The 16,369-nt window shown below is 32.3% G+C and overlaps 1 protein-coding gene across 1 annotated transcript in view; it reads right to left on the bottom strand.

Moving 5' to 3' along the window:
* The window catches only part of LOC129225711 (protein downstream neighbor of Son-like), a 71,191-nt gene that overhangs the window by 36,001 nt on the left and 18,821 nt on the right, over positions 1-16,369 (bottom strand). Inside the window, exon 8 of the mRNA XM_054860198.1 lies at positions 15,959-16,009. Coding sequence (XP_054716173.1) covers positions 15,959-16,009 — 51 coding nt within the window. The remainder of the gene's footprint in view (positions 1-15,958; positions 16,010-16,369) is intronic.

The following is a 16,369-nucleotide window of genomic DNA, read 5'->3' as shown; positions in this document are numbered from 1 at the left end:
GTTAAAAGCATTTTATTTAAGGACGCTTTCTACTTGAAGAAGATTTTTTGAGGTCCCTTGAAAGTCATTGAACAGAGAGCCAACTGTATAGCAATAACCTTATTCCAAAAAGTACAACAAGCTCTAATTTAGACAAAAATAATTTTTGAGTAGATTGCCTTGATGCAATTTAATATTTTTATTAATAAAATTAGTTAGTGCCTAGACCGTTCGGCCAATTTTCATGAAATTTGGCACAAAATTAGTTTGTAGCATGGGGGTGTGCACCTTGAAGCAATTTTTCGAAAATTCGATGTGGTTCCTTTTCTATTCCAATTTTAAGAACAAAACTATCATAAGATGAACGAGTAAATTACGAAATTATCATAACGTGGAACTGTAACATGGGCACAAGCCAATTGGCAAGAAAATTCACCATACATTATTTGTAAATATACAGGCGAACCAAAAGAAAAAACAGATCCAGTAGAATATGTTGTGAGAGGTACCTTCAGGTGTTTTGGAGCAAGGCAGAACTAGTTGGTTAGTTGCAAAATTTAAAGAAGAATATGGCACAGACAGATTTATTTTTATGATCAATTCAGCATTGATTAAAAATATATTACACTTTATACTTTTACGTGTTTTTTTTCAAAACCCTTTAGCTTTTTTGCTATTTTGTAATGCTCACCAAGGTGTTCATTGTTTATAAGGCCTGGAAAAAGTATTTTCTAATTTCCATTGTATAATAACAGACAAAATTCAAAGTGAAAAATCTTTTTCTGACCTTTGTTCTAGAAAGATTGAACAAAAGAGTTACAAGTAGAATCTAGTATCAGAGTGAGTAATGTTTTATGAAACCTGGCCCCAAAACAATATCGTTTATAGTGACAATGACAAGATCTAAATACAGTTGGCTCTCTGTTTAATGACGCTCTATTTAACGACTTTCTCTGTTGAACAACGGTTTTTGTGGTCCCAGATGGTCCACTATAGTGTTAAAAGCATTTTATTTAAGGACGCTTTCTACTTGAAGAAGATTTTTTGAGGTCCCTTGAAAGTCACTGAACAGAGAGCCAACTGTATAGCAATAACCTTATTCCAAAAAGTACAACAAGCTCTAATTTAGACAAAAATAATTTTTGAGTAGATTGCCTTGATGCAATTTAATATTTTTATTAATAAAATTAGTTAGTGCCTAGACCGTTCGGCCAATTTTCATGAAATTTGGCACAAAATTAGTTTGTAGCATGGGGGTGTGCACCTTGAAGCAATTTTTCGAAAATTCGATGTGGTTCCTTTTCTATTCCAATTTTAAGAACAAAACTATCATAAGATGAACGAGTAAATTACGAAATTATCATAACGTGGAACTGTAACATGGGCACAAGCCAATTGGCAAGAAAATTCACCATACATTATTTGTAAATATACAGGCGAACCAAAAGAAAAAACAGATCCAGTAGAATATGTTGTGAGAGGTACCTTCAGGTGTTTTGGAGCAAGGCAGAACTAGTTGGTTAGTTGCAAAATTTAAAGAAGAATATGGCACAGACAGATTTATTTTTATGATCAATTCAGCATTGATTAAAAATATATTACACTTTATACTTTTACGTGTTTTTTTTCAAAACCCTTTAGCTTTTTTGCTATTTTGTAATGCTCACCAAGGTGTTCATTGTTTATAAGGCCTGGAAAAAGTATTTTCTAATTTCCATTGTATAATAACAGACAAAATTCAAAGTGAAAAATCTTTTTCTGACCTTTGTTCTAGAAAGATTGAACAAAAGAGTTACAAGTAGAATCTAGTATCAGAGTGAGTAATGTTTTATGAAACCTGGCCCCAAAACAATATCGTTTATAGTGACAATGACAAGATCTAAATACAGTTGGCTCTCTGTTTAATGACGCTCTATTTAACGACTTTCTCTGTTGAACAACGGTTTTTGTGGTCCCAGATGGTCCACTATAGTGTTAAAAGCATTTTATTTAAGGACGCTTTCTACTTGAAGAAGATTTTTTGAGGTCCCTTGAAAGTCACTGAACAGAGAGCCAACTGTATAGCAATAACCTTATTCCAAAAAGTACAACAAGCTCTAATTTAGACAAAAATAATTTTTGAGTAGATTGCCTTGATGCAATTTAATATTTTTATTAATAAAATTAGTTAGTGCCTAGACCGTTCGGCCAATTTTCATGAAATTTGGCACAAAATTAGTTTGTAGCATGGGGGTGTGCACCTTGAAGCAATTTTTCGAAAATTCGATGTGGTTCCTTTTCTATTCCAATTTTAAGAACAAAACTATCATAAGATGAACGAGTAAATTACGAAATTATCATAACGTGGAACTGTAACATGGGCACAAGCCAATTGGCAAGAAAATTCACCATACATTATTTGTAAATATACAGGCGAACCAAAAGAAAAAACAGATCCAGTAGAATATGTTGTGAGAGGTACCTTCAGGTGTTTTGGAGCAAGGCAGAACTAGTTGGTTAGTTGCAAAATTTAAAGAAGAATATGGCACAGACAGATTTATTTTTATGATCAATTCAGCATTGATTAAAAATATATTACACTTTATACTTTTACGTGTTTTTTTTCAAAACCCTTTAGCTTTTTTGCTATTTTGTAATGCTCACCAAGGTGTTCATTGTTTATAAGGCCTGGAAAAAGTATTTTCTAATTTCCATTGTATAATAACAGACAAAATTCAAAGTGAAAAATCTTTTTCTGACCTTTGTTCTAGAAAGATTGAACAAAAGAGTTACAAGTAGAATCTAGTATCAGAGTGAGTAATGTTTTATGAAACCTGGCCCCAAAACAATATCGTTTATAGTGACAATGACAAGATCTAAATACAGTTGGCTCTCTGTTTAATGACGCTCTATTTAACGACTTTCTCTGTTGAACAACGGTTTTTGTGGTCCCAGATGGTCCACTATAGTGTTAAAAGCATTTTATTTAAGGACGCTTTCTACTTGAAGAAGATTTTTTGAGGTCCCTTGAAAGTCACTGAACAGAGAGCCAACTGTATAGCAATAACCTTATTCCAAAAAGTACAACAAGCTCTAATTTAGACAAAAATAATTTTTGAGTAGATTGCCTTGATGCAATTTAATATTTTTATTAATAAAATTAGTTAGTGCCTAGACCGTTCGGCCAATTTTCATGAAATTTGGCACAAAATTAGTTTGTAGCATGGGGGTGTGCACCTTGAAGCAATTTTTCGAAAATTCGATGTGGTTCCTTTTCTATTCCAATTTTAAGAACAAAACTATCATAAGATGAACGAGTAAATTACGAAATTATCATAACGTGGAACTGTAACATGGGCACAAGCCAATTGGCAAGAAAATTCACCATACATTATTTGTAAATATACAGGCGAACCAAAAGAAAAAACAGATCCAGTAGAATATGTTGTGAGAGGTACCTTCAGGTGTTTTGGAGCAAGGCAGAACTAGTTGGTTAGTTGCAAAATTTAAAGAAGAATATGGCACAGACAGATTTATTTTTATGATCAATTCAGCATTGATTAAAAATATATTACACTTTATACTTTTACGTGTTTTTTTTCAAAACCCTTTAGCTTTTTTGCTATTTTGTAATGCTCACCAAGGTGTTCATTGTTTATAAGGCCTGGAAAAAGTATTTTCTAATTTCCATTGTATAATAACAGACAAAATTCAAAGTGAAAAATCTTTTTCTGACCTTTGTTCTAGAAAGATTGAACAAAAGAGTTACAAGTAGAATCTAGTATCAGAGTGAGTAATGTTTTATGAAACCTGGCCCCAAAACAATATCGTTTATAGTGACAATGACAAGATCTAAATACAGTTGGCTCTCTGTTTAATGACGCTCTATTTAACGACTTTCTCTGTTGAACAACGGTTTTTGTGGTCCCAGATGGTCCACTATAGTGTTAAAAGCATTTTATTTAAGGACGCTTTCTACTTGAAGAAGATTTTTTGAGGTCCCTTGAAAGTCATTGAACAGAGAGCCAACTGTATAGCAATAACCTTATTCCAAAAAGTACAACAAGCTCTAATTTAGACAAAAATAATTTTTGAGTAGATTGCCTTGATGCAATTTAATATTTTTATTAATAAAATTAGTTAGTGCCTAGACCGTTCGGCCAATTTTCATGAAATTTGGCACAAAATTAGTTTGTAGCATGGGGGTGTGCACCTTGAAGCAATTTTTCGAAAATTCGATGTGGTTCCTTTTCTATTCCAATTTTAAGAACAAAACTATCATAAGATGAACGAGTAAATTACGAAATTATCATAACGTGGAACTGTAACATGGGCACAAGCCAATTGGCAAGAAAATTCACCATACATTATTTGTAAATATACAGGCGAACCAAAAGAAAAAACAGATCCAGTAGAATATGTTGTGAGAGGTACCTTCAGGTGTTTTGGAGCAAGGCAGAACTAGTTGGTTAGTTGCAAAATTTAAAGAAGAATATGGCACAGACAGATTTATTTTTATGATCAATTCAGCATTGATTAAAAATATATTACACTTTATACTTTTACGTGTTTTTTTTCAAAACCCTTTAGCTTTTTTGCTATTTTGTAATGCTCACCAAGGTGTTCATTGTTTATAAGGCCTGGAAAAAGTATTTTCTAATTTCCATTGTATAATAACAGACAAAATTCAAAGTGAAAAATCTTTTTCTGACCTTTGTTCTAGAAAGATTGAACAAAAGAGTTACAAGTAGAATCTAGTATCAGAGTGAGTAATGTTTTATGAAACCTGGCCCCAAAACAATATCGTTTATAGTGACAATGACAAGATCTAAATACAGTTGGCTCTCTGTTTAATGACGCTCTATTTAACGACTTTCTCTGTTGAACAACGGTTTTTGTGGTCCCAGATGGTCCACTATAGTGTTAAAAGCATTTTATTTAAGGACGCTTTCTACTTGAAGAAGATTTTTTGAGGTCCCTTGAAAGTCATTGAACAGAGAGCCAACTGTATAGCAATAACCTTATTCCAAAAAGTACAACAAGCTCTAATTTAGACAAAAATAATTTTTGAGTAGATTGCCTTGATGCAATTTAATATTTTTATTAATAAAATTAGTTAGTGCCTAGACCGTTCGGCCAATTTTCATGAAATTTGGCACAAAATTAGTTTGTAGCATGGGGGTGTGCACCTTGAAGCAATTTTTCGAAAATTCGATGTGGTTCCTTTTCTATTCCAATTTTAAGAACAAAACTATCATAAGATGAACGAGTAAATTACGAAATTATCATAACGTGGAACTGTAACATGGGCACAAGCCAATTGGCAAGAAAATTCACCATACATTATTTGTAAATATACAGGCGAACCAAAAGAAAAAACAGATCCAGTAGAATATGTTGTGAGAGGTACCTTCAGGTGTTTTGGAGCAAGGCAGAACTAGTTGGTTAGTTGCAAAATTTAAAGAAGAATATGGCACAGACAGATTTATTTTTATGATCAATTCAGCATTGATTAAAAATATATTACACTTTATACTTTTACGTGTTTTTTTTCAAAACCCTTTAGCTTTTTTGCTATTTTGTAATGCTCACCAAGGTGTTCATTGTTTATAAGGCCTGGAAAAAGTATTTTCTAATTTCCATTGTATAATAACAGACAAAATTCAAAGTGAAAAATCTTTTTCTGACCTTTGTTCTAGAAAGATTGAACAAAAGAGTTACAAGTAGAATCTAGTATCAGAGTGAGTAATGTTTTATGAAACCTGGCCCCAAAACAATATCGTTTATAGTGACAATGACAAGATCTAAATACAGTTGGCTCTCTGTTTAATGACGCTCTATTTAACGACTTTCTCTGTTGAACAACGGTTTTTGTGGTCCCAGATGGTCCACTATAGTGTTAAAAGCATTTTATTTAAGGACGCTTTCTACTTGAAGAAGATTTTTTGAGGTCCCTTGAAAGTCATTGAACAGAGAGCCAACTGTATAGCAATAACCTTATTCCAAAAAGTACAACAAGCTCTAATTTAGACAAAAATAATTTTTGAGTAGATTGCCTTGATGCAATTTAATATTTTTATTAATAAAATTAGTTAGTGCCTAGACCGTTCGGCCAATTTTCATGAAATTTGGCACAAAATTAGTTTGTAGCATGGGGGTGTGCACCTTGAAGCAATTTTTCGAAAATTCGATGTGGTTCCTTTTCTATTCCAATTTTAAGAACAAAACTATCATAAGATGAACGAGTAAATTACGAAATTATCATAACGTGGAACTGTAACATGGGCACAAGCCAATTGGCAAGAAAATTCACCATACATTATTTGTAAATATACAGGCGAACCAAAAGAAAAAACAGATCCAGTAGAATATGTTGTGAGAGGTACCTTCAGGTGTTTTGGAGCAAGGCAGAACTAGTTGGTTAGTTGCAAAATTTAAAGAAGAATATGGCACAGACAGATTTATTTTTATGATCAATTCAGCATTGATTAAAAATATATTACACTTTATACTTTTACGTGTTTTTTTTCAAAACCCTTTAGCTTTTTTGCTATTTTGTAATGCTCACCAAGGTGTTCATTGTTTATAAGGCCTGGAAAAAGTATTTTCTAATTTCCATTGTATAATAACAGACAAAATTCAAAGTGAAAAATCTTTTTCTGACCTTTGTTCTAGAAAGATTGAACAAAAGAGTTACAAGTAGAATCTAGTATCAGAGTGAGTAATGTTTTATGAAACCTGGCCCCAAAACAATATCGTTTATAGTGACAATGACAAGATCTAAATACAGTTGGCTCTCTGTTTAATGACGCTCTATTTAACGACTTTCTCTGTTGAACAACGGTTTTTGTGGTCCCAGATGGTCCACTATAGTGTTAAAAGCATTTTATTTAAGGACGCTTTCTACTTGAAGAAGATTTTTTGAGGTCCCTTGAAAGTCACTGAACAGAGAGCCAACTGTATAGCAATAACCTTATTCCAAAAAGTACAACAAGCTCTAATTTAGACAAAAATAATTTTTGAGTAGATTGCCTTGATGCAATTTAATATTTTTATTAATAAAATTAGTTAGTGCCTAGACCGTTCGGCCAATTTTCATGAAATTTGGCACAAAATTAGTTTGTAGCATGGGGGTGTGCACCTTGAAGCAATTTTTCGAAAATTCGATGTGGTTCCTTTTCTATTCCAATTTTAAGAACAAAACTATCATAAGATGAACGAGTAAATTACGAAATTATCATAACGTGGAACTGTAACATGGGCACAAGCCAATTGGCAAGAAAATTCACCATACATTATTTGTAAATATACAGGCGAACCAAAAGAAAAAACAGATCCAGTAGAATATGTTGTGAGAGGTACCTTCAGGTGTTTTGGAGCAAGGCAGAACTAGTTGGTTAGTTGCAAAATTTAAAGAAGAATATGGCACAGACAGATTTATTTTTATGATCAATTCAGCATTGATTAAAAATATATTACACTTTATACTTTTACGTGTTTTTTTTCAAAACCCTTTAGCTTTTTTGCTATTTTGTAATGCTCACCAAGGTGTTCATTGTTTATAAGGCCTGGAAAAAGTATTTTCTAATTTCCATTGTATAATAACAGACAAAATTCAAAGTGAAAAATCTTTTTCTGACCTTTGTTCTAGAAAGATTGAACAAAAGAGTTACAAGTAGAATCTAGTATCAGAGTGAGTAATGTTTTATGAAACCTGGCCCCAAAACAATATCGTTTATAGTGACAATGACAAGATCTAAATACAGTTGGCTCTCTGTTTAATGACGCTCTATTTAACGACTTTCTCTGTTGAACAACGGTTTTTGTGGTCCCAGATGGTCCACTATAGTGTTAAAAGCATTTTATTTAAGGACGCTTTCTACTTGAAGAAGATTTTTTGAGGTCCCTTGAAAGTCACTGAACAGAGAGCCAACTGTATAGCAATAACCTTATTCCAAAAAGTACAACAAGCTCTAATTTAGACAAAAATAATTTTTGAGTAGATTGCCTTGATGCAATTTAATATTTTTATTAATAAAATTAGTTAGTGCCTAGACCGTTCGGCCAATTTTCATGAAATTTGGCACAAAATTAGTTTGTAGCATGGGGGTGTGCACCTTGAAGCAATTTTTCGAAAATTCGATGTGGTTCCTTTTCTATTCCAATTTTAAGAACAAAACTATCATAAGATGAACGAGTAAATTACGAAATTATCATAACGTGGAACTGTAACATGGGCACAAGCCAATTGGCAAGAAAATTCACCATACATTATTTGTAAATATACAGGCGAACCAAAAGAAAAAACAGATCCAGTAGAATATGTTGTGAGAGGTACCTTCAGGTGTTTTGGAGCAAGGCAGAACTAGTTGGTTAGTTGCAAAATTTAAAGAAGAATATGGCACAGACAGATTTATTTTTATGATCAATTCAGCATTGATTAAAAATATATTACACTTTATACTTTTACGTGTTTTTTTTCAAAACCCTTTAGCTTTTTTGCTATTTTGTAATGCTCACCAAGGTGTTCATTGTTTATAAGGCCTGGAAAAAGTATTTTCTAATTTCCATTGTATAATAACAGACAAAATTCAAAGTGAAAAATCTTTTTCTGACCTTTGTTCTAGAAAGATTGAACAAAAGAGTTACAAGTAGAATCTAGTATCAGAGTGAGTAATGTTTTATGAAACCTGGCCCCAAAACAATATCGTTTATAGTGACAATGACAAGATCTAAATACAGTTGGCTCTCTGTTTAATGACGCTCTATTTAACGACTTTCTCTGTTGAACAACGGTTTTTGTGGTCCCAGATGGTCCACTATAGTGTTAAAAGCATTTTATTTAAGGACGCTTTCTACTTGAAGAAGATTTTTTGAGGTCCCTTGAAAGTCACTGAACAGAGAGCCAACTGTATAGCAATAACCTTATTCCAAAAAGTACAACAAGCTCTAATTTAGACAAAAATAATTTTTGAGTAGATTGCCTTGATGCAATTTAATATTTTTATTAATAAAATTAGTTAGTGCCTAGACCGTTCGGCCAATTTTCATGAAATTTGGCACAAAATTAGTTTGTAGCATGGGGGTGTGCACCTTGAAGCAATTTTTCGAAAATTCGATGTGGTTCCTTTTCTATTCCAATTTTAAGAACAAAACTATCATAAGATGAACGAGTAAATTACGAAATTATCATAACGTGGAACTGTAACATGGGCACAAGCCAATTGGCAAGAAAATTCACCATACATTATTTGTAAATATACAGGCGAACCAAAAGAAAAAACAGATCCAGTAGAATATGTTGTGAGAGGTACCTTCAGGTGTTTTGGAGCAAGGCAGAACTAGTTGGTTAGTTGCAAAATTTAAAGAAGAATATGGCACAGACAGATTTATTTTTATGATCAATTCAGCATTGATTAAAAATATATTACACTTTATACTTTTACGTGTTTTTTTTCAAAACCCTTTAGCTTTTTTGCTATTTTGTAATGCTCACCAAGGTGTTCATTGTTTATAAGGCCTGGAAAAAGTATTTTCTAATTTCCATTGTATAATAACAGACAAAATTCAAAGTGAAAAATCTTTTTCTGACCTTTGTTCTAGAAAGATTGAACAAAAGAGTTACAAGTAGAATCTAGTATCAGAGTGAGTAATGTTTTATGAAACCTGGCCCCAAAACAATATCGTTTATAGTGACAATGACAAGATCTAAATACAGTTGGCTCTCTGTTTAATGACGCTCTATTTAACGACTTTCTCTGTTGAACAACGGTTTTTGTGGTCCCAGATGGTCCACTATAGTGTTAAAAGCATTTTATTTAAGGACGCTTTCTACTTGAAGAAGATTTTTTGAGGTCCCTTGAAAGTCACTGAACAGAGAGCCAACTGTATAGCAATAACCTTATTCCAAAAAGTACAACAAGCTCTAATTTAGACAAAAATAATTTTTGAGTAGATTGCCTTGATGCAATTTAATATTTTTATTAATAAAATTAGTTAGTGCCTAGACCGTTCGGCCAATTTTCATGAAATTTGGCACAAAATTAGTTTGTAGCATGGGGGTGTGCACCTTGAAGCAATTTTTCGAAAATTCGATGTGGTTCCTTTTCTATTCCAATTTTAAGAACAAAACTATCATAAGATGAACGAGTAAATTACGAAATTATCATAACGTGGAACTGTAACATGGGCACAAGCCAATTGGCAAGAAAATTCACCATACATTATTTGTAAATATACAGGCGAACCAAAAGAAAAAACAGATCCAGTAGAATATGTTGTGAGAGGTACCTTCAGGTGTTTTGGAGCAAGGCAGAACTAGTTGGTTAGTTGCAAAATTTAAAGAAGAATATGGCACAGACAGATTTATTTTTATGATCAATTCAGCATTGATTAAAAATATATTACACTTTATACTTTTACGTGTTTTTTTTCAAAACCCTTTAGCTTTTTTGCTATTTTGTAATGCTCACCAAGGTGTTCATTGTTTATAAGGCCTGGAAAAAGTATTTTCTAATTTCCATTGTATAATAACAGACAAAATTCAAAGTGAAAAATCTTTTTCTGACCTTTGTTCTAGAAAGATTGAACAAAAGAGTTACAAGTAGAATCTAGTATCAGAGTGAGTAATGTTTTATGAAACCTGGCCCCAAAACAATATCGTTTATAGTGACAATGACAAGATCTAAATACAGTTGGCTCTCTGTTTAATGACGCTCTATTTAACGACTTTCTCTGTTGAACAACGGTTTTTGTGGTCCCAGATGGTCCACTATAGTGTTAAAAGCATTTTATTTAAGGACGCTTTCTACTTGAAGAAGATTTTTTGAGGTCCCTTGAAAGTCATTGAACAGAGAGCCAACTGTATAGCAATAACCTTATTCCAAAAAGTACAACAAGCTCTAATTTAGACAAAAATAATTTTTGAGTAGATTGCCTTGATGCAATTTAATATTTTTATTAATAAAATTAGTTAGTGCCTAGACCGTTCGGCCAATTTTCATGAAATTTGGCACAAAATTAGTTTGTAGCATGGGGGTGTGCACCTTGAAGCAATTTTTCGAAAATTCGATGTGGTTCCTTTTCTATTCCAATTTTAAGAACAAAACTATCATAAGATGAACGAGTAAATTACGAAATTATCATAACGTGGAACTGTAACATGGGCACAAGCCAATTGGCAAGAAAATTCACCATACATTATTTGTAAATATACAGGCGAACCAAAAGAAAAAACAGATCCAGTAGAATATGTTGTGAGAGGTACCTTCAGGTGTTTTGGAGCAAGGCAGAACTAGTTGGTTAGTTGCAAAATTTAAAGAAGAATATGGCACAGACAGATTTATTTTTATGATCAATTCAGCATTGATTAAAAATATATTACACTTTATACTTTTACGTGTTTTTTTTCAAAACCCTTTAGCTTTTTTGCTATTTTGTAATGCTCACCAAGGTGTTCATTGTTTATAAGGCCTGGAAAAAGTATTTTCTAATTTCCATTGTATAATAACAGACAAAATTCAAAGTGAAAAATCTTTTTCTGACCTTTGTTCTAGAAAGATTGAACAAAAGAGTTACAAGTAGAATCTAGTATCAGAGTGAGTAATGTTTTATGAAACCTGGCCCCAAAACAATATCGTTTATAGTGACAATGACAAGATCTAAATACAGTTGGCTCTCTGTTTAATGACGCTCTATTTAACGACTTTCTCTGTTGAACAACGGTTTTTGTGGTCCCAGATGGTCCACTATAGTGTTAAAAGCATTTTATTTAAGGACGCTTTCTACTTGAAGAAGATTTTTTGAGGTCCCTTGAAAGTCATTGAACAGAGAGCCAACTGTATAGCAATAACCTTATTCCAAAAAGTACAACAAGCTCTAATTTAGACAAAAATAATTTTTGAGTAGATTGCCTTGATGCAATTTAATATTTTTATTAATAAAATTAGTTAGTGCCTAGACCGTTCGGCCAATTTTCATGAAATTTGGCACAAAATTAGTTTGTAGCATGGGGGTGTGCACCTTGAAGCAATTTTTCGAAAATTCGATGTGGTTCCTTTTCTATTCCAATTTTAAGAACAAAACTATCATAAGATGAACGAGTAAATTACGAAATTATCATAACGTGGAACTGTAACATGGGCACAAGCCAATTGGCAAGAAAATTCACCATACATTATTTGTAAATATACAGGCGAACCAAAAGAAAAAACAGATCCAGTAGAATATGTTGTGAGAGGTACCTTCAGGTGTTTTGGAGCAAGGCAGAACTAGTTGGTTAGTTGCAAAATTTAAAGAAGAATATGGCACAGACAGATTTATTTTTATGATCAATTCAGCATTGATTAAAAATATATTACACTTTATACTTTTACGTGTTTTTTTTCAAAACCCTTTAGCTTTTTTGCTATTTTGTAATGCTCACCAAGGTGTTCATTGTTCATAAGGCCTGGAAAAAGTATTTTCTAATTTCCATTGTATAATAACAGACAAAATTCAAAGTGAAAAATCTTTTTCTGACCTTTGTTCTAGAAAGATTGAACAAAAGAGTTACAAGTAGAATCTAGTATCAGAGTGAGTAATGTTTTATGAAACCTGGCCCCAAAACAATATCGTTTATAGTGACAATGACAAGATCTAAATACAGTTGGCTCTCTGTTTAATGACGCTCTATTTAACGACTTTCTCTGTTGAACAACGGTTTTTGTGGTCCCAGATGGTCCACTATAGTGTTAAAAGCATTTTATTTAAGGACGCTTTCTACTTGAAGAAGATTTTTTGAGGTCCCTTGAAAGTCACTGAACAGAGAGCCAACTGTATAGCAATAACCTTATTCCAAAAAGTACAACAAGCTCTAATTTAGACAAAAATAATTTTTGAGTAGATTGCCTTGATGCAATTTAATATTTTTATTAATAAAATTAGTTAGTGCCTAGACCGTTCGGCCAATTTTCATGAAATTTGGCACAAAATTAGTTTGTAGCATGGGGGTGTGCACCTTGAAGCAATTTTTCGAAAATTCGATGTGGTTCCTTTTCTATTCCAATTTTAAGAACAAAACTATCATAAGATGAACGAGTAAATTACGAAATTATCATAACGTGGAACTGTAACATGGGCACAAGCCAATTGGCAAGAAAATTCACCATACATTATTTGTAAATATACAGGCGAACCAAAAGAAAAAACAGATCCAGTAGAATATGTTGTGAGAGGTACCTTCAGGTGTTTTGGAGCAAGGCAGAACTAGTTGGTTAGTTGCAAAATTTAAAGAAGAATATGGCACAGACAGATTTATTTTTATGATCAATTCAGCATTGATTAAAAATATATTACACTTTATACTTTTACGTGTTTTTTTTCAAAACCCTTTAGCTTTTTTGCTATTTTGTAATGCTCACCAAGGTGTTCATTGTTTATAAGGCCTGGAAAAAGTATTTTCTAATTTCTATTGTATAATAACAGACAAAATTCAAAGTGAAAAATCTTTTTCTGACCTTTGTTCTAGAAAGATTGAACAAAAGAGTTACAAGTAGAATCTAGTATCAGAGTGAGTAATGTTTTATGAAACCTGGCCCCAAAACAATATCGTTTATAGTGACAATGACAAGATCTAAATACAGTTGGCTCTCTGTTTAATGACGCTCTATTTAACGACTTTCTCTGTTGAACAACGGTTTTTGTGGTCCCAGATGGTCCACTATAGTGTTAAAAGCATTTTATTTAAGGACGCTTTCTACTTGAAGAAGATTTTTTGAGGTCCCTTGAAAGTCACTGAACAGAGAGCCAACTGTATAGCAATAACCTTATTCCAAAAAGTACAACAAGCTCTAATTTAGACAAAAATAATTTTTGAGTAGATTGCCTTGATGCAATTTAATATTTTTATTAATAAAATTAGTTAGTGCCTAGACCGTTCGGCCAATTTTCATGAAATTTGGCACAAAATTAGTTTGTAGCATGGGGGTGTGCACCTTGAAGCAATTTTTCGAAAATTCGATGTGGTTCCTTTTCTATTCCAATTTTAAGAACAAAACTATCATAAGATGAACGAGTAAATTACGAAATTATCATAACGTGGAACTGTAACATGGGCACAAGCCAATTGGCAAGAAAATTCACCATACATTATTTGTAAATATACAGGCGAACCAAAAGAAAAAACAGATCCAGTAGAATATGTTGTGAGAGGTACCTTCAGGTGTTTTGGAGCAAGGCAGAACTAGTTGGTTAGTTGCAAAATTTAAAGAAGAATATGGCACAGACAGATTTATTTTTATGATCAATTCAGCATTGATTAAAAATATATTACACTTTATACTTTTACGTGTTTTTTTTCAAAACCCTTTAGCTTTTTTGCTATTTTGTAATGCTCACCAAGGTGTTCATTGTTTATAAGGCCTGGAAAAAGTATTTTCTAATTTCCATTGTATAATAACAGACAAAATTCAAAGTGAAAAATCTTTTTCTGACCTTTGTTCTAGAAAGATTGAACAAAAGAGTTACAAGTAGAATCTAGTATCAGAGTGAGTAATGTTTTATGAAACCTGGCCCCAAAACAATATCGTTTATAGTGACAATGACAAGATCTAAATACAGTTGGCTCTCTGTTTAATGACGCTCTATTTAACGACTTTCTCTGTTGAACAACGGTTTTTGTGGTCCCAGATGGTCCACTATAGTGTTAAAAGCATTTTATTTAAGGACGCTTTCTACTTGAAGAAGATTTTTTGAGGTCCCTTGAAAGTCACTGAACAGAGAGCCAACTGTATAGCAATAACCTTATTCCAAAAAGTACAACAAGCTCTAATTTAGACAAAAATAATTTTTGAGTAGATTGCCTTGATGCAATTTAATATTTTTATTAATAAAATTAGTTAGTGCCTAGACCGTTCGGCCAATTTTCATGAAATTTGGCACAAAATTAGTTTGTAGCATGGGGGTGTGCACCTTGAAGCAATTTTTCGAAAATTCGATGTGGTTCCTTTTCTATTCCAATTTTAAGAACAAAACTATCATAAGATGAACGAGTAAATTACGAAATTATCATAACGTGGAACTGTAACATGGGCACAAGCCAATTGGCGAGAAAATACACCATACATTATTTGTAAATATACAGGCGAACCAAAAGACCTTTTAATTTTTCTATTACGGGCAAAGCCGTGCAGGTACCACTAGTTAAGAATAAAAAGACATTTCTATGCATCATGAGGATCAGAACCATAACCAGACTTTTGTTTTGGGAAGGGTTTTATCAAACATATTTTTTGTGAAATATATATGATCACTATAATTTTGTTTTATTTGTGTATATTATATTGATTTTTGTTAAAATAGGTTATTTAAAAGAGGGGTGTTGCTTTATGAATATTAATGCGAGCAAATGTAAAAAAGGAAACGAAGGGAAAAAAAAATCTAATGTGTGCACTGCATAACTTTATCCCTGTTAAACATTCAATGTCTTTTATCAATTCAAAAGTGCGTGTTCTCATTTACAAGCATTGAAAGTAATCTACATCTTAAATTCACATTTTTGACACTTATCAAGATATGTTAAATATAGAGTTTGATACTTTCAAATTAAAAGAATATTGGTACTTTTGTTAGAGTCAGGCTTTCAAAATATGACGCAAAATGCTATATTGTTATGCAAGAAAGCATGTTGTTTAAATACAATAAAAATAAAACCTGCAGCTAACCAAGTTTGCACAGTTTTTATATAAAAATTTCATTTTTCAAGTGAAACTAAAAATATAGGAAAAAGAAATTAATAGTATTAATTTTTCAAAAAAAAAAAAGTTTAAGATAAGCATTTTTTTGGAAGTTTTGATAATTTTCGTAGGGGGGTTTGAATTCTAAAAATCCACCCCTTAAATACGACCCTGATAAGGAACAAATTTTTTTTATCCAACTATACTGTGATAATATTGTGATTTAAAGTATAACATTCGTAAAGTGAATACATCTTTCATTTTTGTTTAACGGAATTATAACTTACCATGCTGAGTGCAAAATTTCTTGAGTACTCACATCAACAGCAATGGCAGAACTACAAAGAATAAAATTGGTAAGTGTTGAAATAGATACATGAGTGAAAGGAAATATTACATTACTTCGCACAAAATTGCAGAAAATTGTAAACACATGTTTCAGGGTTAAAAGGATCCCCATTTTCAATGCAAATGAAAAGAGCTAAGACTGCGGTTCCCAACCTTTTCTGTAGTGCGGTCCACCAGTTTTGTAAAAGCAAAACTTGAGGCCCAGTAACTACCAAATAACTTATACAAGTAAAACTTTTTATTTGAAATGTAACTTTATAATGGAACGAGACCAATGAGGTTGTCTTAAAATGTTGTTTTAGAGTTTGTTCATGCGATAGATTAACCAACGAGTTTTCGTCATTTGAAGT

This window comes from Uloborus diversus, chromosome 7 (assembly GCF_026930045.1).
Source record: "Uloborus diversus isolate 005 chromosome 7, Udiv.v.3.1, whole genome shotgun sequence".
NCBI lineage: Eukaryota > Metazoa > Arthropoda > Arachnida > Araneae > Uloboridae > Uloborus > Uloborus diversus.
Note: the sequence above shows the minus strand (reverse complement) of the source record. Positions and strands in the feature narration are given on the sequence as shown.